The following is a 27,934-nucleotide window of genomic DNA, read 5'->3' as shown; positions in this document are numbered from 1 at the left end:
CCTATAGGTTAATGAGAAAGGTAGAAGGATAGAGAAAGGAGTTAAAGGGAATAAGCAATGACATTGATGACAGAGGATAAACCAAAGCACATGTTGAGAAAACCAAAGGAACTCATTACTATGGCATGTGACACATTGTCTTGCTAACCTAAGATGAAGAATAACATGTGAAACTGAAGATGAATTTTGGTATGTAGCTTGTATGTATATAACTGGCATTCGTAACATGTATTCCTGCACTGATATATGATGGTGTGAATTTTGTACCCTAATGAAATGGGATATATCTTGCATTGCCTCTGTTCCATAGCTGATTTAGGACAGGCACTGTGTAATCTTAGGTAGGATTTAATTTTATGAGAGCAGCCATATATTTGTAATAAAAGTTATATGCATCATATTTACTTTTCCAGAATCCTACCATTAGATAATACGTGTAAAACTGCTATTTATTTTCTGGTTACTTCAATTCTGGAAGAAAATGAAAGAGGATTCCAAAGGTACGGTATATCACATTTACGACAACCTTTAGCTCTGTAGCTCATCTGACTGGCTTTTAAAATATGCAAGTGCCTCCAGAGACCACCCCAGGTTAAAAGTCTCTAAATACTTCATGGTCGCGTTCCTGTTAAATAATGTTTAGAGTTTGTAATCTTTTGTAGACCTTAGAACTCTAATTATTTATAATACCCAGTGACATTTACATTTTGCTAAATATACTCTGCTTGTAACTGACTATATCATGCTTAAGAAAATGGGTAGAGCATGCCCGGCTCTACATTCGCTTGTATAGAATGCAAAACGTCAGGGTAACCCTGAATTATCTTTTTGTAACCATTTCATGATTAAAAAAAACAAAACACACCTCTCAAAGACGCTTCCTTAATCATTATCATTTCAAACGCAGAAGAAAACATGTAATCATAGTTGAAATTTGTTTATCATCTAACTCTCAAATCAAATATCTATTTAAGTTTATTGGTATCTCAAAATAATCCTATTCATTTCCATGCCAACAGCTACAGAGTGTTTGGTTTGGATTTTGAGATTGATTGAAAGTAGATTGTAAAGTTGACCCATTGTGTTAAGCTTATTTACACAAAGTAGTGTCTAGGAAAATAAACTCTGAAAGTGCATAGCAGTTGAACCCTAAGGTATGTCACATCCTGAGTTTCCTGATACCTGCTTTTTGGGGGTCTGTTGGTTAGAGAATCTCAACTTTACCATAGTTACCTTATCTAGGAGCAAAGTACTTGAAAATTGAATTCTTCTTAAATTCGAGATAAAATTTATGATTTGCTTCAAATTGATCTGAAGAATTTGCCTCAGCAAAATAATTAGTTCCAGCACATCTATGAGAGAGAACATTTTTTTCAGGGTTTTGAAACACACTTCCCTTATAAGAGTTGAAAGTAACATTTGTAAGATGTCATCAATATAAAAAGCCATAAATGTAAAAAAAAAAAAAATCTCCGCAGAAACTCTAAAAAATCAATTTCGGTACTAGATAGTGACAAACTGAGGACTTAAAGTGGATTTGTATTTATTCAAGGGTTACTCTTGGTGACTGGGCGTTCAGAAGCCCTCCCTGACACAGCATCCTCTTCTGTGACACATTCTGAAATCACCCGCCTGTTCTGTGCCATTCTCCCTCCCGAGCCCCCTTCCCCATCACTAGGGGACTTGCCTCCTGGCTGAGGAGTGACGCGGGCCTGGAGCTGGGCGGGCGGGTGGGAGCGGGGCACGTGCAGCAGAAACACTTCCTAGAAACAGCAAGTCCGCTCAACCCTGCCTGAACTTTCCCCGTAAACACAGCTCGCTGACAGCTCCCCATCCCTGCAGGGTGGATCGGCAACTCCTAGTGGGAATGGCACATCTTGTTTTTAATTAGCAGGGTGAAAGGTGAATGAAAACTAGCTGCTTGGCAAGTCGGTGCAAGAGGCGGACTTGGAGAGGCTTCAGGGAGCCGGGGAGCAGAGCTCCCAGGAGGAAGGCAGTGCGTGTGCTGGGGGCTCCTTGCTGAACCAACTGCTTGCAGAAGTGGCTACAAAACGCAGTTTCTTTCTGGATCTACCGCGTCGTTCCCGGGGAGAGTGCAGGACATGGCTCCGAAGACTCGCTCCTTGGAATGTCCTCTTGCTCCGGGCTTATAAACAACTGTCCGGAGGAAAGAAAGGCTTTGCATATCCAAATACCGCCTGACAAATGGCACTTTGGAACTGTGCTTTCTGATGACAAGGCGTGCGATTTCTGACAAAGCCTCTCCCACGCTGCCCCTGGAGGGGAGTCCTGAGTAAAACTCAGACCGCCGTACGCTGAGGATCGGAGGGCTTGCAGGGCGAGCGGCAGCATGGCATCGCCCGGGCACCTTCTCACCTGGCTCCTGTGGGGGTACCTACTGGAGCTCTGGACAGGAGGTCACACAGCTGATACCACGCAGCCCCGCTTACGCCTGACACATAAAGGTAGGTCACCTTCTCAGATCCTTTCGATAAAAAGAAATAAAATTAAAGTCATTCAACATAGATCTCTGGTCTTCCCAGACCCTTAACATGCACCTGAACAATGATCGCAAAACTGACTTAGGATTCTAAGTACCGATAATGAGTATGTCACACTTATCAGAGCTGAATTAAAGGTAGTACAAAATCACGTGCCAACTCACAGATGTTATTTTTGTCTTGTAAATATTAGGTTTTATTAGTGAGAACTTCACTCACCAGCAGACACAACAGAAGGGGTAGGAATCAGGTTGTTAATAGCCCTGAGGGGCTGAATCAACCGAGTTATCAGTTGGTATCTAAATACCAATTTATGGGGAACAAGGATGGGAAGGGCTTTAGAAATAGAGGTGCAACTGGTTTTGTTGTTTGGTGTTGTCCATAATGGGGAGGAGAGGAGGAGGAAATTCCTGAGAAGCAAAATGATATCTTACTCATGATAGCAAAGTGATGTAATTAAAATGACTAACAACTGAAATAAATTAGCTTTCTTGTTGAATTATTAGAATATTTTTTTTTTGTGTGTGTGGCAAAAAAATAAAATAAATCCAGAGTTTATTTGCAATTCTTGTAAACTGATATCTATTGGTTAAAATACTGGAGACTATTCATTAGTATCTATTCTTTTTAATGTAAGTTCATATTGCTTACCTGCTGATCTATCAGAGTGCTTAAATATTTTATTGTGCCACTATGTCTTTTAAAGCAGCTTTTAGTCATAAATAAATGATCAAAAGACAGCTTTTGCATAGGATCAGTAAAAGCCAATCATGAATAGGTTTGGTGATTCCTCCTGTAAAGAAACAAACAAATCAGCAACAAACAAAACCCACACTCTGAGAAAGTGACTTTGCTGACTTAAAAGAAATTTGGAATAAATTTTCAGGAAATAAGTATTTATTATTACCAACATTGAGACAGATAATAGATGCAACAGAAGAATTACATAAGAACCACTTTTCAATTCAATTGTGTAAGCTTTCAAATTGCCTGTCCCCCCTCCCCCTCCCCGCCCCGCCCACCTCCCCCCCTTGCAGGAAGAACAGAAGCCTGTATTTTTTTTTTTTAAATAAAGGTATAATGTTTATCAGTAGGAGAAACAAAAAGGAAGGCCTCTCTCAGTTTTAAATGACATGATTGATCTTTTTGTCTTTTAATTTTGACTATAGAAATTTCTCATTTTTAGAATAGCTAAAATCTGTGGATTTTTTTTTTTTTTTAGTTTAAATAGATTTTCTATAACACTCTTCAGTAGGTAATATGAATTTAAGAGACACATTGACATTAAATTTGTAATCTATTTAAAATATAGTGTGTAGCATTAGTATACATCATTTGATTTGGGAAGATGTATCATAGTATGTATCAAAATGCATATTTCTAAGAAGTAATGATCAAATATAGCCATGTGTAGAAATGTGATGTGATGGAATATGAACAAGTAAGGATGTCAGAAAAAAAGCATAATAAATGGATTATTTTCCTTATGTAAACAAGTGGATAAGCTGTCAGTTTGGCAAGCTACCATTTCTGTTATGCCTGGAATTAACTTCATTATTAGGGCTCTTATTTTTTGGTAGATCAATATCAATATGTTTTCAAAGAAATCTCATTAGAATAGTTCATTAGAGGGATAAGAATTTGGTCAGAGAATACCAAAACTCTCTAATGTAATGAAATGCTGTGCATAATGTAGTTATTAGGCTCACCTTCACTAAATCTCTCCTAATCAAAGGAATAACTGTAACTTATTTTATGAGTTGTCTTAAACGGTGTGGGAGTAGAACTGCTAGTATCTATGTCTACACTAGACTGAAAACTACAAGATTTCCCTTTGGCTTTACTGGCACTAGCTGAATATGTGCAATATTGTGCTTTTATACAAAGACAGAATAAGGTTGCCTGAAAATAGAATTGTTCTCACCTGTGCAGTTTAGTTAGCAAAGGCAGCTGAGAGATCACACTGTAGATGCAGCAGCAAATGCCTGCTGCACCACAGGTGCTTCTGTGAGAGGGAAAGCCAATGCACTATCGGAGCAGGAAGATGCAGCCCCATCAGTGACGTGTGAAGAGGGCATTTACCTGTCTACACTTCGGAATTAATGGACATTTAGAAGTATCTGAAAGCTAAGGGTAGGCTATCTCGTAGTATAATCTTTTGCTATCTTAAATGATATAAAAATGGGGACATTTCAGTAGTTGATGAATTAGGTAGTTAATATTATAAGCAGGTGCATGATCCTTCAACATAAGAGGCACTGGATACAAGGAACGTAGCACCTCTGCCCTGCTGCCTGAGCCACTGGCCTGGGGGTGGCCTACAGGATTAATCTAAGGATTCACTTCATAGCTGTGGTCTATGCCACATGCGAGAAGGACAACATTTTTCTTGTATCCTTCATTGTCAAGATGATATTTGAAACCACAAGCCTAGTGTCTCTTCCCAAAGAGTCATATACAAAGCTTGAGTTAAATTATATAAAAATACATTCAGAAAAAAAAGCCCAAGAATTCTCTTTTTCTCTCTTCTCTACCCATCTCTATCTTTGAAAGTGGCATGTTCTTAAACAGAGCTTGAGAAGAGACCATTGGATTAAAAGGGGGGAAAGGCAAAGAATGGGGGAGACAGGGCAGAAAGTTGGTATCAGATATGAAGCATCATCTCCCTTACTTCCCACTGCCCTCTGCCCACAGAAGGATGAAGTTAAATTCCTCCCTCTTCTTACTGCATATACCCTCTACTCAAATCTTCAGTAAATGTGCTAAAATAGGGCAAGGCTAGTGGGTAAAAAGATGAGATATTTACTCTTGTTGGAGCATTGCATATATATATATATATATATATTTTTTTTTTTAAATATTTTTATTGATTTCAGAGAGGAAGGAAGAGGGAGAGATAGAAACATCAATGATGAGAGAGAATCCTGATTGGCTGCTTCCTGCACGCCCCATACTGAGGATCCAGCCCACAACCTGGGCATGTGCCCTTGACCAGAATCAAACCTGGGACCTTTTAGTCTGCAGGCCGATGCTCTATCCACTGAGCCAAATTGGAGAAGGCCATACATCTTTTAATGTATTTTATAGGTACAAGATAAATGGAGTTAACAAATAAAGACATAGCAAGGATTAACATGGCAGGATTTTTTGTCCTGCTCTGTAAGAATTTTCAGTAAAGATCTGAGTGAGATTAACAGCAAGTATTTAAAAATTTATGAATATTTAAACATGATAGCCAACTTTATAGCAAATACCCTAAAGAGGCTAATATTGATGTAATTAATACAGATTTATACTATTCTGCCCCAAGAATTTCTTTGAAAAATAGCTATGAACCTCATGACAAAAATGAAGGAAAGAGGGAATAAAGAGAGAAGAGTCCTGGTGGATTCAGCCACTTCCCTCTGTTGATGTCTGCTCTCTCCTTATCTTTCACCATCCTGCATTAATGAGGTTACAGGGAAGACAAAAATAACCTTCCTGATAATGGAGCTCAAAGAAGAAAACAACAAAGGAGCAGAGCCGCATGTCATAGAAGAAATCCCAACGCACATGGAAAGCCCCAGAAATTCAATCAAGGGAGCTTGGCAGATGGGGTGGGTGTTCAAAGCCCCAATAAGGAACGACACATCACAGAAGCCAAGGGAGAATGGCTGCTTAGGCAGAGGATGTTCTCCCAGGATGTTCAATGAAAAGATAGCTAAATAAAGGCATGGAAATGGCAGGAGATCATTCCTGAAATATACAGCCATTATAAATGTAGATTTGAACATCGAATATATATCCATACATATCGAAAGTGCGATAGAGAGTGTTAGTATATGTGGATATTATAAGCAATTAATACAGATTGCTCATGGTTCAGAACTCAGAATTTGAAGTCAAAGATCTCTACTCTAGCTCAAACCCTTCCACTTATACTAATGGTAATTGGGCTGCAGCTTCCTTAATTTGGAAACAGGGATAGTGATGATGCTTTCCCTGTATATCTTACTGGGTTTCTGAGAGAATTAAATAGAGCAACAATATCTGTGAAAGCAATTTATAATCTAGAAATTGCATTATTAATGTTTCCCAAAGACTGCTATAAACTGAGAAGGTTGAAAAGAAGTGTGTCCTACAGAGGAAAACCTTTGGGAATGGCATGAGTTTGGATATCAATATAAAGGTGTGGCTCAGTTGGTTCGCATCGTCCTATGCACCAAGAGGTCGCTAGTTGGATTCTCAGCCAGGGCACATGCCTGGTATGTGGGGTTGATCCCCAGTAGGGGGCATACAGGAGTCAGCCTATTGGTGATTGATAATTTTCATAGATGTTTCTATCTCTCTCTCCCTCTCCTTTCCTCTCTCTCTTAAAAAATCAATAAAAATAAGTGCAAAGATAATGCTAATATAGAAGACAGAACTTGGTCTTAATGAGCATAAAAATGTATGGTTTCTCTTGATAGATTGCATTCACTCCAAATTCCATCCCTTTTACCTCTAGTTATAATTTAGAAGATGATTGTATCACCTGTGCATTTTTACAACATTCACAGCCAATATTTTTTTACTATAAAAGTGTGCATAGCCTGGCTGGTGTGGCTCAGTGGTTAATTGTAAACCTATGAATCAGGAGATGATGGTTTGATTCCTGGTTAGGGTACATGCCCAGGTTTAGGGCTCAATCCCCAGTGGGGGGTGTGCTCTCCCTTCCTCTCTGAAATCAGTAAAAATATATATACTTAAAAGTGTGCATATATTCATTTATTATACATATTCACTTTATACCATATGTTTTAGAATTTTTTATTTATATGGAAAAAATTGAGATATAATTTTAGAAGAGGACTATATATATATATATATATATATATATATATATGTTTTGAACGATCATCCTGAAGACTGTGGTATTTTATATCTAGGGCAAATAAAAAAGAGGCAGTGACTGAGCCAGTTTTTCCTGACCCAGCTCATAGCTTTGTTTCTTCAGCCCGTAAGGAGGTAGTATCAATAGTGACATTAGTCACACATCTCTGTGTGGTTAATAAATAAAAACTGGTCATAAGGCATGATTCATAAAGAAAGTAGTTAAAGTAGGACCCAGGAGTAAATGTAAACTTTCATGCCCAGATCTCCATTAGGGAGAATCAGTGAGAATTAAGTAGTGTATTTATTAGAAAACAGCTTTTTGGTATGTTTTGTTTTGTTTTTTAAGCCAATGGGTAAGATGAAAGAAATTACAATATGTTTTGTTGAGTTTGGTTTACACAGAATATACATTCTATAGAAGAAATCTATGTAAGAATTTAGATAGTGCTATTCTTTATATTTTTACTAGAGGCCCGGTGCACAAAATTCGTGCATGGGGGGGTGTGTCCCTCACCCCAGCCTGCACCCTCTCCAATCTGGGACCCCTTGAGGGATGTCGGACATTCCTCTCAGAATCCAGGACTGCTGGCTCCCAACTGATCTCCCGCCTGCCTGCCTGATTGCCCCTAACCACTTCCCTGCCAGCCTGATCGACGCCTAACTGCTCTCCTGCTGGCCCGATTGCCCCTAACTGCCCTCCCCTGCAGGCTTGGCCCCCCCACTGTCCTCCCCTACAGGATTGGTCCCCCCCAACTACCCTCCCCTGCAGGCCTGGTCCCCCCAAACTGCCCTCCCCTGCTGGCCTAGTCTCCCCCAACTGCCCTCCTCTGCCGTCCTGGTCACCCTTAACTGCCCTCCCCTGATGGCCTGCTCACCCCCACATTCCCTCCCCACTGGCCTGCTTGCCCCCAATTGCCCCCCTGCTGGCCTGCTCACTCCAAACTGCCCCCCTCCACTGTCCTGATCACCTCCAACTGACCCCCACTGACAGCCTGCTCACCCCCAACTGGCCCGCTTGCTGGTCTTCTTACCCCCAACCGCCCTGCCCCCCACCAGCCTGATCACCCACAACTGCCATCCCATCCTGGCCTGATCACCCTCTGGCGACCCAAACCCCCAACCCCTTTTTTTTTCTTTCTTTTTTTTTCAGCGCACCCTTGAGTGGAGGCCTGGGCCAGCTGGAAGCAAGTATCTGGGATTTATTTATCTTCTATAATTGAAACTTTGTAGCCTTGAGTGGAGTCCAGGGCCGGCCAGGGCAGGCAGGAAGCTTGGCTTCCTCCATCGCCAGGGCAACCCAAGCCTCCTGCTTGGTCCACCTCCGTAGCCGCCACCATCTTGGTTGGGTTAATTTGCATACTCACTCCTGATTGAGTGAGTATGGCTTGTGGGCGTGGCTTGTGGGCATAGTGGAGGTACGGTCAATTTGCATGTTTCTCTTTTATTAGTGTAGATATTTGTTACAGAAAAATATTGCCTGTGCATCACAGAAGTATATCTGGATATACAAAAGCCCCTGAATGGCTTTATGATATTTTTAGTTCTTATTTGAATGTTGCGTATTACATTGGGAAAACAATTATCCTTTAGCATAGAAACAGAGTGAGGGGAGGTCAGAGTGAAGTACAGCAGTAAGTGGAATTTATAAATGAACTGGACCAATTCTGGACTAAAAATAATTTAGTATAAAATCATTTCTTAAAAATTTTTTGAGGACAGTGTCCCATCTATAATAATAAAAGTGTAATATGCTAATTAGACTGGACATCCTTCTGGACGTCCTTCCTTCCAGACAAAGCCACAATGGGCTTGGCCCGTGGCCACGACAGCAGCCTGTAGTATATAATAAAGAACCAATCAGGCCTCTAGTATATAATAAAGAACCAATACTTCTTTGACTAATAAATATATGCAGCAATCATGTTGTCACAATGAAATATTCTGTCAAAAATTTGTGCTGCCATATTATTATTTTGCTGTTCTTATTGGCTTTGTCACTTAGCCTAAGAGCACTTAATGGGGAGGGCCTCTCTTTCTGTATGGGATGAGATCACTTGGTGGCCTCAGTTCTATGACCACCTAATAAGGCTCCAAACATCCAATTGCTCATTGCTGGTGAGAATGATTGTTAACCATCAGCTGAGCCAGCTTTATTTCATCAAAACTATCTACTGGAACCATCATTGGGAGTTCTTAGTGGGAGGGCATGCAGAGACTTACTCCTTCATCTTTGTGTGTAAAACTAGACTGTGGTTTAGTAGAGGAATTTATTCTGCAGGAATCCAGAAATGGCACTTCCATGCATGCATGCCCCATCATACATAGCCACTGCAGTGTTAAAGCACTCTTGTGAGTTCATTCTCAAAGACATAAAATAAAACATAACTGAAATTATACCACTTAAACATTTCCCAAAAGGTGCATAGTGAAGATTAAGATTATCTTCTTGGTTTCAATAGATAAGGCCAAAAGTTGCTTTAGTATAACACCTGACACTTTGGAATATTATATAAGTTATACAAAGGGTGATGATTATTTTAATGATGATTTTTTTTTCACAGTGTGGTTTTAAATAACATTTGAAGTGTAAGATAAACTATAAATATCAGTATTTTTTATTCCCAGGATAAGGTTGATAGTGATAAGACTGGATACTTTATAGGCTGGATTTTCTGGACTATGAAGAAAATGATATGTTAATACCACATTTGAACCAAGTGTGACAGTCTTTGATATTGAGAGAACATTTTCTGTCAAAGAATGTGATGATTTCAAGAACCAAAATGTCCGTGGAATTCATAACTTGATTTCATAGGACCGTGGTGGTGGCCAAGGCAATTTGTGTTTCAAGTTTTCAGCTGCCTTAGTTCTAACGGCTAGTATAGTATAGTCCCACCAAGTGGCCCCATTTCCTGGTAATCTTGTCTCCACTATTAGTATAGGGGGAAAAGAGAGAGAGAGAGAAATCCATGATTTGCCTGATTTCTGAGGTTTGGAAATATATTTCTACTTCTATCCCTGGTAACTAAACTCTCAGCTATCAATGCTCTCTGCTCAAAGATTTAGCTTATAGCCTTGGCAAAGTGCATGTAGAAAGCTAGTTTAGGTCTAGGTATTATGTACAAAACACTCTCACATTCTAATTTCAATGCCTAAAAACTCTAGACTTTGAATGAGACATATCTAATGTGAATCTTGCTTCTGGCTGCATGACCTGAGCAAGTTACTTCTCTTTCCTGAGTGTAATGTTCTCATCTTTAAAATGGGGTAATATATAACTTGTAGCACCCTGAAAGGATTAAATGAAATAATGCAAATTAGTGTGGCGAAAACTTAACCCTTTGGAAGCTTTTCTTACGATACTCAATGAATCAGAAGAGGTTCAGAGAGAATTGGCCTACTCTGCTTTCCTTTTTTAGTTAGAAAGCAATCAGGAGTTAATTATTAATTTATAACTTAAAACAAGGTAAGATCCTTAATCATCAGTGTGTTGGTTTTTTTTTACTTGAAAGTAAAGATTTTTCTTTTATGAAATCCAGCTCCTATTGGAATAGCTAACTAGAAAGAACAAGGGATGTTGGCATCTCTCATGGCTGTAAGTTACTGTAGAATTTTGTTGATAATTTAAGGAGAGGTAGAACTGGATGGAACCTTGGACACAGCAGACCAAAATCACAAAGTAAACAAGTTACTAACAAAGGTAATTGTAGACCTAGCTTTGTGAGCACAAAAAGAACTAATATTACTAAGGCCAGATCACACTGTAAAAAGTTAAACTACACAGAGGCCTATAAACAGCTAGTGGCCCAGCATGTGGTGTTTGCTTTGAAAGTGAAATAACGCTTTCTGCTTTACCTTCCCCTAGGTAAGATGCCTGGTACAGGGCACAGTTCCTGACACTTAGTAGGTGTTCAGTTCATGCTATTACGTGGGTATATGACTAAAACAAATGATGTAGAGCAGTGTCTTTAAAGGGAAATCTGATGGGATGGGGTGAGGAGTACCAAGGAAACTAAGGAATCTCAAACAACTATTTATGGCTCCTTTGGTAAAACATACATTAGGAGAAAGGCCAGGGCTCGCTCTGCCTAGTCACCATCACGCCCCTCAGCGCTCCATTGTAGGGAAGCAGCGGGGGCCTCCAGACATCCTCCCAACACACCAGCCATATTCTCCCAGCTGTAATCAGTGTTCTTTTGTTGTGGTTGCTTTTAAATCTACTCCCCCTGCTCCCCAATTTTTCAAGACTTTTACTTTTTTAGAAGTTTTAGGTTCACAGCAAAAATAAGAGGAAGAAACAAAGATTTCCCAAACCTGCCCTCACACATGCATAGCCTTCCCATTATCACCAGCCCCCACCAAAGTGATACATTTATTACCATGGAGGAACCGACATTGACACATCTCAATCACCCACAGTCCATAGTGTATCTTAGGCTTTGGTCTTGGTGTTGTACATTCCACAGATCTGGACAAATTTATAATGACATGTACCCATCTTGATGGTATCATACAGAGCATTTTCACTGCCCTTTTAAAAAGCCTCTAAGCTCCACCCATTTAGCACCTACCCCCAACCCTGACAATGACTGATCTAAATCTACTTTTTGATGCACTTGTTGTTCCTGGTGATGACCACACTCCCTTCCTTTTTTTTTTTTTTATTGCCTCATTCTTTGATTACCTATCTGTGTTGTCACCACCCCTCTTCCTCTCTTTATCTCCTCCCTGACTTACTTTTCCAGATAGATATATTTTTTCTCTACCTCATCTTAAACCAGAAGAGGAAAGAAAACATATTGTCAGTGAATGATATGTATTTATTGGCCCTTCGATATTTTATTTTTTGTTGTCTCATTCAATGAATAGAACATGTGATGTGTAAAATGTAATTGCACTCATTAGTCCTTCAAAATTTGTTGCAGTTCATGACCGGAAATGGAACGTTAAAATGAATAGCTGACCAGCTACCTGGCTCTTGTCCTCTTTGTCTGGCCTATGTCTCCAGCGCGAAGCTGGCGCTCCCAGGCACCATGGGCCTGTGGGGAATGGAAGAGGGAAGGCACTGGAGTACTGAACAGGCGGGAACAGTGTCTGCCATCCATTCTATGGCTACACTTGAGTTAACTGGAATATTGTTTATGTAAACCTGTCTACTTCGATGCAGTTTTTGGTATGTTTTTCCTGAGTTTTGAGTTTTAATTCATCGAAACCAAAATGAAAAGGTGTTTTTATTCAGAGGCTAGAGTAGAGGAATAGTATCCTTAAGGCTAAGTCACTGTGGCGATTTTAGGTGTTTGGACCAATTTCAGAACCAGAAAAGAACAGCAGCAAAGAAAATGGGAATAAAAGAGGGAGAAAATAGAGGTCATCTGGGGATATTGTCTCTTTCCTTCCTGACCAGTTCCCTCCCAGGAAATAATGGGAACTGAGGAGGGCTTTAAATTCAAAGCCCAAGATACACTGTGGAACTGCAGTCAAAGCGGCTGACAGCATTGCAGTGTAGCTATTTATGCCTCCTGATTGCTTTTTTCCTAACCCTGAGTCAAAAAGTTTATTATGGACTATGTGATTTCTGAGGTCCTTTCAATTCTAGAAAAGTGGGACTCTTTTCCTCTCCTTACCAGACCTCCCAGTGTGACTAATTTGTCCAAAACACTTCTGGAAATTTTATTAGCATGTTCTAGTGGAAAGAGTGTGGGCACACAATTTAAAAATCCTGGTTTGAATCCACAGCGTCTCCTATTTTATGCTGTATTTTTCTTGCTAAATCATTGAACTTTTGAGGCTAAGGAACACTGGCTTTCTATCTCATGTGATTGTTGTAGAAAATTTAGCTGTACCATGGAGATGTATGATATTGTGTTGGCTTATAATATTCTCTAATTTATCTGATTGTCTTTAAATATATTTTAAGATCCTTGAGGGCAAGGATTATATTTTTGGCAACATCTTGTGGACAGAATAAAATGACTTCTTCAGATCATTCCTAAAGCCTATAATTAAAGGCTGGGTGTTTAATATCTTCTTAATAAAAGCCAAACAAAACTTATTTTGGCTTCCATGTTATGGTCAAAATGACAAAATTATAAAGGCTTACTTTACTTTTTCAGAGGTAGAGCCACTGCCATATAAACCAGCTGAGGAAAGGCTGAACAGGATTTCATTGCAGAGGAGATGATGTTGTTGATGATTTTTCTGCTCCTCTTCAAACGAGGAACAGAGAGGAGAGAGAAGCTGGGGTTACACCAGTGCCCTACAAAGTGGCCAGACTGGCTGCATCAGCCTCCCCTGGGAGCTGCTGGATCAGGCCTATTGAATCAGTGATCCTGGGGCTGCTTTTCACAAGCCCTGCAGGTGCCTCTTAATGCACGTCAGCATGAGAAACACTGGGCTAAGTTTTGGGGATGATGCTACAAAGGAGCCTCCCTTTCATATTACTTTTTTTCATATTTTTCCCCTTCAGTTCCATCACACAGGTGAAGGGTATAATTTATTCAAGTTTCCAAATGACAGCCTTGGTCTTGATAAGTATACTTAAATTCATAAATACCTAACTATTATATCATTCTATACCTATTATTTTTATACTAGAGGCCTGGTGCATGAATTTGTGCACAGGTGGGGTCCAGCTGGCCTGCCCCAATGGGGGCCCATCAGGCCAGGCTGGCAGTGGGGAGGGACCATGGGCAGTTGGCTGGCCGGCCCCGACTCCAATCGGGGTGTTGGGGCCAATCGGGGCCTGTATCAGACTGGTTGGCTGCTGCAGTGCATGTCATAGCCACCAGTCGTTCTGGTCATTCCTCTGTTCCGGTCACTGGTCTTTTATATACTAGTATATAGATTAGATAAGATATTTATACATAATTATTGATCATTTCACATACAAGTTTAATCTGTTTTTAATTATTGATGATATAAGGTGTCACACATTGTACTATCATTGGGTTCAGATGAGAAAACATCTAATACTGGTTGACTGTGAAAAAGCATTTTGTAACATTTCAGAATGCCTTCATCTCTCAGCTCTGAAAAGTTTTCTTGGACTAGGAGTGAAAGCAGGTCCACTCATTTCTTTGCTATACATCCTGATGTTTTTCTTCAGGGATTTGGAAGCATCTGTGTCTTTTTTGAGACATTTATTCATTCAGTCATTCACCTATTCTGTGATTATTAGTTGAGCTTCTTCAAAGTTTCCTAAATGCAATGTGTATACTGGGTAGAATCCTGGCGCAGTAAAAGGATGTTAGGGTAAAAACTAAGGAACTCTGAATAAAATATGTGTTTTAATACATGAATAATAATGTATTAATATTGGCTTATTAACTGTGACAAACATACTATATTAATGTAAGCTATTAATATAGAGGAGACAGAGTGTGGGTATATGGGAACTCTTTGTAATATTTTTACAACCTTTATGTAAATCTCAAACTACTCAAATTAAGTTTATTAAAGAACTAGAGGTGTGGTGCACAAATTCATGCACTGGTGGGGTCCAGCCGGCCTTCCCCAATTGGCCCTATTGGGCCAGGCTGGCCAGGGGGAGGGGCCTTGGGCGGTTGGCCGGCTGGCCCTGCCCCCTGATCAAACTCCTGGTTGAATTCACTGTCGAACTCCCAGTCTATGGGACAATTTGCATATTAGCCTTTTATTATATAGGATATATACCACACACACACACACACACACACACACACACCACCTCTGCCCAAACCCTTTTCCCAAGAAGCTTAAGGTCTAGTTGTAAAAAGAGACAATTCATGATAAAGCAGGACTTTTTTATAGTAGAAGTTAACACAAAGTGCTATGGAAGCATGGAGTTGGGAATTGAAGGAAAACCAGAGCTCAGTCTTAGAGACAAGTAGGAGGAGCCTGGGCAAGAAGCAATGAGCAAATTGTCTATGTGTCTTATTCTGTCTTGCTACCATTTCTGCCATCCTCCCTCCGCCATTCCACTGTATGTAATGATGGAATGCACTGTGTCCTACTTGAAATACACTTACCCTTGGATATTTAATTAACTGGATACCCATGTTCATAGCTCTACTGCACACAATAGTATCAAAAGCTCTTTATTTATGCTAAATTAAATTATCCCCATTTATACATGTGTTTAAAGATTTCTCACTCTGTATAAGTAATATATCATTAATGCAAATTCAGAAGTAGATTTGGAAATTTTTGAAGGCAAGTATATTGTTAAATCCTTAGAATCTAATAAATTTTAGAAACTTAATAAACTTATTTTATCTGTTGAATTTAAGGTATACAATTTAATTGTCTCTAGTCACATTGATATTGCCAATCTTAATTCTTTTGTCAAATGCTACATGTAAAAGATTTTGAATAAAGATCTCAGAAAATGAGGTGATGGGGCTGAGGGAGCATGCAGAAGTCAGGAAAAAAGCTGAGAAGACTTTTCTTCTGCCCCTGCTCCAAAATGTTAGGCCCTAGTTTAGCTTTAGGCCTTCTATTACAAAAGCTCTAAATAGAAGTCCAGAACTGCTTTAAAGTTATTCAGAAAATATTCATATTTTATTGAAAGATATAGGTTGAGTTTTTGGCAAAGGGTGCTTTGAGTTTATCTGGGCCATTACATAGTCAGTGTCACATTTCAATCACCTTTTTTTTCCATTCGCTCCAGTCGTCATCTCCTAGTGTCCAACGTAGCATCACATTCATTTCTAGAATGATGAACTGAAGAAAGACAAACAACTGATGCATGTAATTGGCAGCAAAGCAGAAAGCAAAGGCAGGATTGGGAAAGCGTAATAACTTACCCCAAACCTTTTGTTTTAGAAGAATGCTTTCAATGGCCAAAACAAGACTGTTTTTTGCTTTTATCAGTTTGTCCCTTTGCGAATGATGTTTTATGAATAATTTGACTATGTTTTATTAATAGTTTGACTAATTTGTTTTGTGTATTTATCATTTTAAAAGCATAGCTGTAGGTAATAATACAGTGAGGGGAACAAACAGTGGTTACCAGTTTTATCATTATAGTTAGTTTATGAAAGGTATTTTTAATTTATTTTCTAACATAAGTCAATTGAGAAAGAACCAATGAATATTTTATCTTAATAAGATTATTTTTATCTATAAGTCTTATAAAATTGACTCTATATTTTGAAATGCTGTATCCTTGAGTTGTTTTTTGTTTTTTTTTAGCACCATAAGGATTAATCAAATATCCTTGGCCTGTGTTGCTCTCTCAGTGGTGAGAGTGTCAGCCTGTACATCAAGGGTCTCTGGTTTGATTCCCAGTCAAGGGCACATACCTGGGTTGCAGGTTCAATCCCCAGCCCTGATCAGTGTGCATGCAGGAGATAACCAATTGACATGTCTTTCTCACATCAATGTTTCTCTCTCTGTTTCTCTCTCTCCCCCGCACCCGGCCCCCGCTTTCCACCCTACCTTCCACTCTGTAAAACAAAATCAATGGAGAAAATATCCACAGGTGAAGATGAACTATATCCTATATAATAAAAGAGTAATATGCAAATTGACCATACCTCCGCTACACCCACAAGCCATGCCCCCAGCCAATCAGGAACGAGCATGCAAATTAACCCAACCAAGATGGCTACGGCCACGGAGCAAGCAGGAGGCTTTGGTTTCCCCGGCAATGGAGGAAGCCAAGCTTCCTGCACACCCCTGCCCGGCCCAGGCTTCTGCTGAAGGCTATAAAGTTTCAATTATAGAAAATAAATAAATCCCAACAAAAATGGCTGTAGCCATGGAGAGAGCAGGAGGCTTGGGTTTCCCCAGCGATGGAGGAAGCCAGGTTCCTAGCCTGCCCTGGCCTCTGCTGAAGGCTACAAAGTTTCAATTATAGAAGATAAATAAATTCCAGATACCAGGGCCTCCACTTGGGTCACCGGGGAGTGTGGCCGGCTGGCAAACCACCACAGGCCCCTCACCCAGGCAGCCCAATGCCCCAAGGGAAACCCCACCCTGATCCAGGACACCCTTCAGGGCAAACCAGCTGGCCCCTACCTGTACACCAGGCCTCTATCCTATCTAATAAAAGAGTAATATGCAAATTGACCATCACTCCAACACACAAGATGGTTGCCCCCATGTGATCAAAGATGGCTGCCCCCATGTGGACACAAGATGGCCACCGCAAGATGGCCAGCAGGAGAGGGCAGTTGGGAGGGACCAGGCCTTCAAGGGAGGGCAGTTGGGGGTGATGAAGCCTGCAGGGGAGGGCAGTTAGGGGTGACCAGGCCAGCAGAGAAGGGAAGTTGGGGGCGACCGGGCCTGCAGGGAAGGGCAGTTTGGGGGGAACCAGGCCTGCAGGGGAGGGCAGTTAGGGGTGACCAAGCCTGCAGGGGAGGGCAGTTAGGGGCAATCAGGCTGGCAGGCAGGCAAGCAGTTGGGAGCCAGCAGTCCTGCAATGTGAGAGGTATGTCTGACTGCCCGTGGAGAGGGTGCAGGCTGGGCTGAGGGACACACACCCCCGTGCATGAATTTGTACACCGGGCCTCTAGTATATTTATAAAACACTTAACATGAAAGAGGAAATTAATGGACATAAACAGAAATGTGAAAAGTAAAGTTAATTCAGGAGAATGCACACATTTGTCACTGTCCCTTACTATTATAAGGAGTAAATAAACATGGAAATGGGAAAGATTTGATTATTTTATTTTTAGAAACTAAAGTCAGGAAGTCTACATAAATATGTAAAATATAGGATCAATTTGATACTTCTGAACAAGACAAAGACAATTTATTTTTTTAAAAATAGGGAAACTAGTGGAAAATAAAAATAATTTCTTTGGAAATAGCTGTATTGTTAAATGATGAAACTTACATATCTTTTATTTTCATATCAAAAGCAAAAAAATGGAAAAAAGAAATGTCAAGTTTGGAATCATCACAATTCATAAATATTACACACATTTCTGGTCAGATGAATGATACATGACAGATACTTTATAATTGCTTAGAATGAGTACTAGAATACAGAACTTGCTGGCAGTTTTAGGGTCTGCATAAACTTGAGTTAACCATATGTTGTGTTCTTAGAATAGCCATTCCACCCATGTTTAAAATTTAAACCAGAAGAAAAATATATATATTTTCAAAGTTAAATAATTTTAGCTTTTTATGTACTCAGTTATCAAGAAAATTGCATCTTCCCATTAACAAGGGAACAGAAAATATTTCCTTTTCATTTGTCCAGAATGAAGAAAGAGAAAAGAGAAGATAGGATTATTAAATACTGGAATGGATTTTACAAGCCACCAAAAAATATCAGTTTTTTAAAAAAATCCTCACCACCTGAGGAATTATTCTTTTTATTTTATTTTATTTTATTTTTCAGGGAGAGAGAAACATCAATGTGAAAGAGAAACATCAATGGGTTGCCTCAATTGCAGTGCTCAGCCCCCAACCTAGATATGTGCCCTGACCAGGAATCGAACCTGCAACCTTTTGATGTATGGGACGATGCTCCAACCAACTGAGCCACCCAGCCAGGGCAAAAATATCCATTTTTTTTTTTTACTATATTATTACAGTTATGAGAACTTAATGTTTAAACTTCAGCACATTAATATGCTTTGGCTTCCTAGTAATTTCCCAAAGTAAAATTCCCTTGTAATAATTTATAGATAACCATAGAAGAAAAATATTACCATTAAGTCAATTATGCTTACAATTAAAAGAATGTAATTATATATTTGTCATTATGTTTCTCAGAAATAAGACAAAATTATGAACTGGGCACTGCTTTTGACAGGTTTTTTGCCAAATGTTTTTTACTTACTCCAAAGTATGTATGCCCCAGACTGAAATCCGATTTATTGTAGAATAGTAGAAGAATTTTTTTTCCATCGGGCATATAAAAAGAGAAGTCCTTAAGACTTAAAAAGCAGTGAAATTGGACAAGAATAAAAATGAAAAATACAATTAAGGAATTGATACCAATGAGAAAGTCTACATGCAAAGAAAGCAGCAGCCACTCAGAAACACATTAGATGCCTTTTGTAACACTGGTCTCAGGGGGTGTAAAAATAGAATACTAGGATTTTACTATATACAGTTATGTTTTAGAATATATAATTACGTTTACTAGGCATTTACATTTCTATCTCAGTGAACATCTTATAACAGAAATATATATATTTTGAGACTAGATATGCCATTTGTCCTTTCAGTCTGCTAATTTACACCAACTACATAGTTAGAAGAGTCCTAAATATTACTTTATTTTTAAATGCCCAGAATACTGGCACATGAGAAAAATGTATACAAAATTTGCCATTGGTGAGAATGAAACTTGCCAGCAAAGGCATTGCTACAGGGCGCACTCTGCCTGGGAGGGCTGTCTGGAACCCAGAAATTCATTGCTGACAGCTCCATTGCACTTCACTCCCGAGGCTTCTCCAGCCAGGCTCCCAGTTACTGCTAGCCACTGAAATTTCCCTTTGTCTTCACTATTTTTTTCTCTTAACAAATAGTCCCAGCTGCTACTGCAGCCGGTTGCCCACACTCCCCCATGCTGCTCTTGCTGAGGATGGCAGTCAGAGCAAAGAATAACAGCTGGGATTGGCTTACTCTGGCATCTAAATAATTTGGGGTGGGCCCATTCCTAACTGTATTATTTCAATTAATTTTATAATCTTTCCTTCTGCTGAACTTTAAAAAAAAAAGAAAGATAAATGCTGTTTTCCAAAATGTTTCCTGCTCTGGCTGCAACTCGTCTGTACCTGGCTGCTCATGGAAAACAGACTGGTTCATTCCCCACACTGTTATTTTTTCCACTTTTAAGCACCCTTCGGAAAACTAATGTAGCAGAAACAAATTTGTGATCTTGGATACTTACTAAACCTTTTGTTGGCTCAAAGATGTGAGTAATAATAGCACCTATGCCACTGATTGTGATAAGGGTTCAAAGAAAGAACATTTGAATGCATTTGGAATAGTGCCTGGCACATTGTAAATGTTGATTGTTTGACAGAAGGAAAGTCAAAGAGAGAGAGAGAGGCGGAAAGAGAGCAGAAAAGAGCACACCGGAGCAAGAGTGGAGCGAGAGGGGTGAAGGGAGGAGTGTGGAAAAACCATTAATTGCACTTATGCAATAATTGATGTTACACACTTAGCATGTTATATGTCTCCAACCAAATCATCAACCAAAATCACTAAATAGAAAAAAAAAAATCAGAGTTTAGGAAAACTAGTGGAATTTTACACAAATCACAGAACTTTGTTGAAGTAAGAATTTTAGTGATTTAAATCATGTCCATGGCATCTAGACAGGTGGTCAGACATGTTTACCATTTTTAACCTGTACATTCTCGTGGAAAGGGAAATCACTACTTAATAAGGAAGTGCATTCCATTTTGCATGTTCTAATGAGAAGGAAAGGAAGTATTTACCCACCTAATCCCAAATAGGACGTATCTGTATATCTTACACTTTCTAGTCTTGGTTCTTTGCTCTGATGCCATCAAGGCATAAGTCTTGACAGACCTCCCAAGGTTTAAAGATGGTTATCATGCCCCTTTGTGGAGGATGCATATTCCTTATGCCATGGTTATCCCGACTGTGCTGACAGTGTTCTGATCATGCTTGTCTTTGACAATATCCCCTCTAAAATGCAACACCCGGTCAATATTGAAGAGATGCCTGCCTGGTTCACAGAGTGGTGCTACTGTTAACTGGTGACTTTTATTTATTAAAGCCACCTGAGTTGACACCAGCTTATTTGGCAAATATGCCACTATTGGTTTATGCTGAGATTGCTGTCAGCCCTTCTAAGGGTTTTTCCGATGGACTCTAAGCCAGCTCTTTCCTTTTTTTTCACATGTGTGGGTTATTTGTTGAAGTTAAGGATAACCCTCTCCTACTCCCTTCAGTCTACAATGTGGGTCATAAGCATAGTAACAGCATGTGGTGCACTGGATGAGGAAGAAGCTCTTGAGTGAGAATTCCTATTTGCAAAGACAGTTTCTGCCACTGCGTGTTCTTGCTTAATTTTCTTAACATCAGGTTTCATATTTATTGTTTTTAGGAAATTAGTTAATTAGAAATGATAAAACTTGCATTCATTGTAGAAATTCTTTTTAAAGTATTTTAAAATTTATAATATACACTAGAGGCCCAGTGCACGACATACGTGCACTGGAGGGGGGTCCCTCAGCCCAGCCTGCGTCCTCTCGCAGTCCGGGACCCCTCTGGGGATGTCTAACTGTCGGCTTAGGCGGACATCCCCCCGAGCGCAGTCCTTAGCGCTGCCTCCAAAGCAGGAGAGGCTCCCACAACTACCACTGCACTCACCAGCCGTGAGCCCGGCTTCTGGCTGAGCGGCACTCCCCCTGTGGGAGCACACTGACCACCAGGGGGCAGCTCCTGCATTGAGTGTCTGCTTCCTGGTGGTCAGTGAACATCATAGTGACCGGTCATTCCACCGTTAGGTCAATTTGCATATTAGCCTTTTATTATATAGGATTTGGAAGGCTCTTCCTAAACTTATCAGTATTTAGAATTTAAACACACATTTAAAACAACTTTTAAATTAGAATACTTAAAAAATGCTTTTGACATTCAGGAAAGGTATAGGTCAATAAATAGCATTGCTGATTTTTTCCTAAGTATTATAAAATAACTTATATAATTATAGCAAATGGGAAGATAATTTGAAATTCTTTAATATGAAGAAATAAAATACAATTTTTCTTCACAACTAAATTAAACAGGAGACATTTTAAATGTCTTAACAATTTTTTTTTTAAAGAATCTGGAATGGTCACCACAACAGAATGGCAGAATTAAAATACCATCATAGCTGTGATTGCTTAATTTTGTAACTTTAATTGGCTCTCATTTTGTAGATTTGCCAGTCTCTCTGAGTATTTGTAGAAAATCCTGTGCTTTAAAAAAAATCATATGATTTTTTAGAATAATATTTTTCATTAACTCCTTGCAAGTCACATGGTAGGCTCTAGAAAAATAATTCTGCAGAAAACTTTATATTAAAAAATATGCATCATTAAAATTAAATTTTAAAAATCTGTATTTTTACCAAACTTATTTATAGTCTTTGTTTTTGTTATAGGATTAAGTTTATCCACTCTCTTTTGCTCTATTACTAGTTTATGAGCTATTTACACTTTTTTGGGGTGGGATTTTGAGTGTAAGAAGAATTACTCTAATAATAGTAAAACATTGTCATCATTATATGGTGTACCACTAATTATCATATGTATCTGTGTATACAATTTTTATAACACTAAATAACAATGTTTCAAAACTTTATACTATAATAAACAGAATGTCTGAATTATCTCAGAAGATAATAAATGACAAACAGATTCACTGCTCTACCATATACTAAATTTGCTTTGTAAGGTATGTTGAAGTGTTTTTGTAGTTACTATCAGTAAAGCATCCTCATGTACTTTCAAGCATATTTGGATATAATATTTCTGGGTGTTTAGATAAAATAACAATCATGGTTTCTGCTATATTTCATCCACAATTAATAATATTATATACTCTTTTCTAACAGCAGTACATTTTTTTCTATTTCTTATACCTTTGCTTTGTCTTCCCTTTCAAAATAATTTTCAAATAGGGAAAGAAGTTGTATTTTCTCACATGTGACAAATTCAAGGCAAGTGTGTTTACTTCTTAGTACATCCATAGTAGACATGGAACCTGTCTGTCTTTACTTCTAAGACCAGACATGGCCTCAGAATCCTTCTTAATACACGGCTTCAAGCGAACTATTATTTTATTTATTTATCATTTTTTACCAAAAACAAATACATGAATTGGACTATTTGAAATGACAGAAATGGGTTAATAAAGGGCCTTTGTAAGCTGAGGGCTCACATTTGTGGTTTCCAGATAAAACTCAGAACACTCAATTACACAAATTCCAGGTAAGCAACAAGTCATTTTTAGTTCAGGTATGTCCTAAATATTGCAAGGAGATATTAATCTCTCTCTCTCTCTACACACACACACACACACACACACACACACACACACACACACATCTATAATAATAAAAGTGTAATATGCTAATTAGACCGGACAGCCGAATGACCTTCTGGAGGTCCTTCCGGACGAAGCTGGGGCTGCAAGGGCCGAGCCCATTGCACAAATTTTGTGCATTGGGCCTTTAATATATATATATATATATATATATATATATATATATATATATATGGAGAGAGAGAGGCATAAATATATAAATATAGTTCATATTTATATGAAAATTTTAATTTTTTATAAATTTGAAAAATCTAAGTATGATTCATCTATATTTTAGGAAAATAAACACAGGAATATGAAATCAAATGACATACTGAGGGTTACATCATGAATTTAACACATGATAGATTAGAACAAAAACAAGCAAAAGCATCCAAAAGAAACTAAATGACTCTAAGTCTGCAAGTCTTATGATATAAGGTATTACTATATCAAAAGAAAAGAATGTGTCCAACAGAGGGAATCATGGGTTTTCTAAAAGATAATTTTATAACATTTATTAAAATTTAGAATTTTGAATTATCTTTGATCCACTTGATAAGGAAGTATATACGTATATGTGCATATATATGTCTATGTACGCATGTCTACAAAATAATTTATAGTAAAAAACAAGGCTTTGAAGAAACATTATATATAACATAATCTCATGTTTGTATATGTATGAGCATGAAAAAATTTCTGAAAAATAGTATTTCCCATTGTATTTATCTCTGAGCAGCAGCAAATGCTCACTTTCTCCTAATATCTAGTTGAATTGTCTTTCATGTTAACATTTATAATTAGAATGCCCATAAAGCTATTTTATTTTAAAATGCTAGTCATCCATCAAAGAATAGAGAAAAGAAGGTCATAGAGACATTTTTTACCAATATTTAGCTAAGCACTGTCCAAATGAGAACAAACTTAGGCCAACAGATTTTATATAATTCATCCCATTAGTAAGGCCATGCTGGTTATACCATGGATAGCTGAAGACACAGTGGCTGATGCCATTAAATATACATTTCTATAACCTAATTTCCAGAATTAAGTAGTATCTATAGAATCAAGAACTAAAATCAGCAAACTTGTCACTAAGGCTAAGCTGCCATAATGAGGTCAAAGAGAAGATACAGATTATACAGTCTCTAACCTCAACTCCTAGTTTCTGACTGTGTGAATTTGGGAAATTACTTATCCTCCATCAATATCAAATTTCTCAACTGAAGTTGAAATGGATAATACCCACTTTATAGGTAAAATTGTGATTCATAGTAGGTACTCACAAATATTCATTCCACCAGTTCCTCATTACCACCCTTCTTACTCTGACTTTTCTCCACTCCCTGGCTGAAATCATCTCTTCTGTCACCTACCACGCCACTTTGTACAGGGTAGGTGATGAGTAAAGCAAAATGCAAGAGGATAGTGAAGAGCTATCACTCCTTCCCACCTTTCAGTTCTAGACATCAATTAGAGAGGGGAGGGAAGAAAAAGAAATGTAAAGGCATACCCTAGGAAACAGGTTTCACTCATGAATTTCAGGCTTGTGTGTATTAGGTTATTTGCTAAGAATCTGTACTAGTGATCCTTCCCTAGCACATCCAAAATGTAATTCTCTATCCGAAATTTCATTCTCAGTGTGTCCAAAATTTAATTCTCTGTCTTCCACATTGTTCATGCTCTTCATCCTATGTTTCCTATAGCAGTGAGTCTTACATGTATTAACCCACCTGGCCCAGTCACAAATAGGTAAGTGACCCCTGATCTTGCTCTCTCTCTTACCAGACCTCACCACCACCAACCCAGCTATCTGCATTGAGTCAGGTGGTCGTCAAGTCCAATAACCCTACATATTTATTGTTTCTTAAATCAATTTATATCTCTCTGTGCCCACTAATGTTTTTATGGTCCATCTGCTTTATTGCAATTGACTGATACCTTACTGTCAATCCAATCTACTATTCATACTATAAGCAGAGTGATCATTAAAAATGCAAATCTTACTCATTTCACTCCCCAAAATAACTTTAATGGAAGAATACACAGGGCTTTTTAGAGAAAATGCATACTTCTTGGCATAGTACACTAGGCTTTTTGTGATCTTCCCCCCCCCCCTTTGCTTTTTATGATCTTAATCCTGTTTACTTTTCCCCTCCTCCTAGTTATATATCCCTTTTGAGTTCCAGTCTTAAGCGGTACTAAACACCATGACATTCTGGACACTGTCAAGCTTTTTCTTGCCTCCGGGCCTTTATACATTGCTTCTGCTTCCTAGAATGTCTCATCCTTTTGTGTCCATCTCCCCTTTCTACTCTGCTTACTGTTAATGTCTGCTCATTTTTAGGACTTGAATTAGACATATGTCTTTGTCTATTTTTCCTTAACCTCAGCAACACCCCATGCCTACTTTATTATAATTATTATACTGTATTGTAATTGTCTATTCATCTATTAAGTTCACTAGGATAAACTCAAGACTAGGAGCAATATTTTATGCATCACTATATCATAAACACATATCACAATACCTAACAAAAGTAAAAACTCTATAAATATATGGGTGAATGTGTTGTGCCTGGTCAATTGGTCTTTTCTGGGTGCCCATTTTATATAAGAAATGTGGGAAAGCTATACTTCAATGACACAAAGGCATCTTTATCTAGCTTAGTAGAGCTAGAAATAGCCTTTTCAAAGATAACTTGAGAATCATTCAGAAATATATTATCCATAAACTTAAGCATTTAGGTTGATATTATTTATTGTTGTGAGAGATATATATATATTAGTGCTACACTACTTTGTATGAATTCCAGATCACCATCTTTGTTTGGTAAGATCTAGTACATGAAGCGATCTTTTAAAAGCCTATCAACCAGTGATTTATAATTTCCTCCTTCACATATCACTTAGTTAATGTATCCAAATTATAAATTCTAGTAAAGGAAGTGGAGGCTCTTTATACTCTTTGACATGGTTATGGAAAAATATTTGGTGGGATTAGTGTCATCCCTTTATAGTTAACCCCCTAGGGCATTTATTAGAACTCATATATGAAATGAAAATCAGTCACTCTCAAAGGAGGATTACATATAAATACCATTGCAAAACGAAGACTTTATAGGAACATAAAACATTAAAAATATTTTAATGAGGAAAAGGAATTTGTTGGCCACAAAAATACCTAAAATTGGGCTAAAATATGTTTTGCATTTTGTATTTTCTATTTAAGATAATAATTCTTAACATGTATTTTGGAATCTGAACCAAATTAAGTATTAAAATGAAGATAGTAAAGATTACAAATTTGAATAAGATTGCTTTTTGGCAGAGGTGGGATCTCACCTGGGCCTGGAAGGATGGTAGAACCTCAGTAAAGAGAGAACAAGGAGGAGGGCCTTGCAGGCTGATGCAAAGGGCAAGAATGAGGTGGGCATCATTAGGAGAAAGCCAAACTTTTGAAAAAGAGCAGGGAATGCCAGTGACTAAGTAGACTGGGTCCAGCTTGCCAAATATTTTCTATTTACTAGAAGATTGAAGTGTGATCAATAGTGATTCTTGTACAAATAAAGAGTCAAATATAATTTCTTTTTCTATTCTGTCAGAATGTCCCATCTCAGAACCAGTTATCGCTAACATAAATTGTATGGTATTTCTATTTGATCTATAGTGTACTTGCACAGAAAAGTAGAAAATGCAAAAAAGAATTATTGTCTTACGTAAAAGAGTTCATAACAGGAACAAAAGTTGTCCTAGCTAGGTCAAGTTTTGTAATAATCCAAATATTCTTCTCTTATGCATCATAATTAGTTCCATAATCCAAAATACGTTTGCAGTATAAATGTTCCATTAAGAAAAAGATTAAGAAAAGAGACTCACATCATTAACAGCATCTATTTACCCCTGACTGAAACACATATTTGGGGAGGACACAAACAGGTATCTAGTTCATAGTCTAACCTTCTCAAGTGTATACATTTAACCCGCCACAAACAGGTACTGCCGAAGACATTATTTTCCTCTTCTTACTCAATTTCATCCATCTTACTAACTTTGATCAGGATTGCTTAAAACCTTTCCTGATAGAAAAATTCCACTTAATAAATAAAGCTCTCTGGAGAGTGTGAGATTCCACAATAGCTCCTAGTATTTAGTGAAGCTCAGTGTTTAGAAAGCTTAATGAAAACCAGTTCTTTATTATATCTGAGGTAAACCCCCGCCCCGTGCTTCTTCCACTTACTAGTAAGACCACTCTCTCTGGTGGTGTGTGGTTCACTCATAGCAATAGAATTGCTTTAGAATTGCTATAATCTGCCTTCAGGTGGGAAGGTGTGGGTATATGTGTGCAAAGCTCTCTCTGATTAAAACAATGAAGGAAAAAAACAAAGTGTGGCTTATTAATGTTATTTTTTATGACCTTAGAAGTTTCATGTAGCTTTAATTTATAAATCACCTTTCCTTAAAAATAGAAATATCATTCTTCCTATGCCAGCTCCCAGGAGCCCTCATATTCACCCATGGCCACCCATATTGTCTAAATCTTTTTTTTTCTCTGCATCATCATCCAGTTTTCTACATTTTCC

The 27,934-nt window shown here is 38.3% G+C and overlaps 1 protein-coding gene across 1 annotated transcript in view; it reads left to right on the top strand.

The window, feature by feature from the left end:
• The first annotated feature begins 1,733 nt into the window (after nucleotides 1–1,733).
• SEMA3E (semaphorin 3E) overlaps nucleotides 1,734–27,934 on the top strand; it is a 231,041-nt gene continuing 204,840 nt past the window's right edge. The window contains exon 1 of the mRNA XM_080663867.1: nucleotides 1,734–2,465. Coding sequence (XP_080519993.1) covers nucleotides 2,351–2,465 — 115 coding nt within the window. The 5' untranslated portion in view covers nucleotides 1,734–2,350. The remainder of the gene's footprint in view (nucleotides 2,466–27,934) is intronic.

The sequence above is a fragment of the Plecotus auritus genome (assembly GCF_963455305.1).
Source record: "Plecotus auritus genome assembly, chromosome: 4".
Taxonomy (NCBI): Eukaryota; Metazoa; Chordata; class Mammalia; order Chiroptera; family Vespertilionidae; genus Plecotus; species Plecotus auritus.
This window is presented reverse-complemented; position numbering and strand designations above follow the sequence as displayed.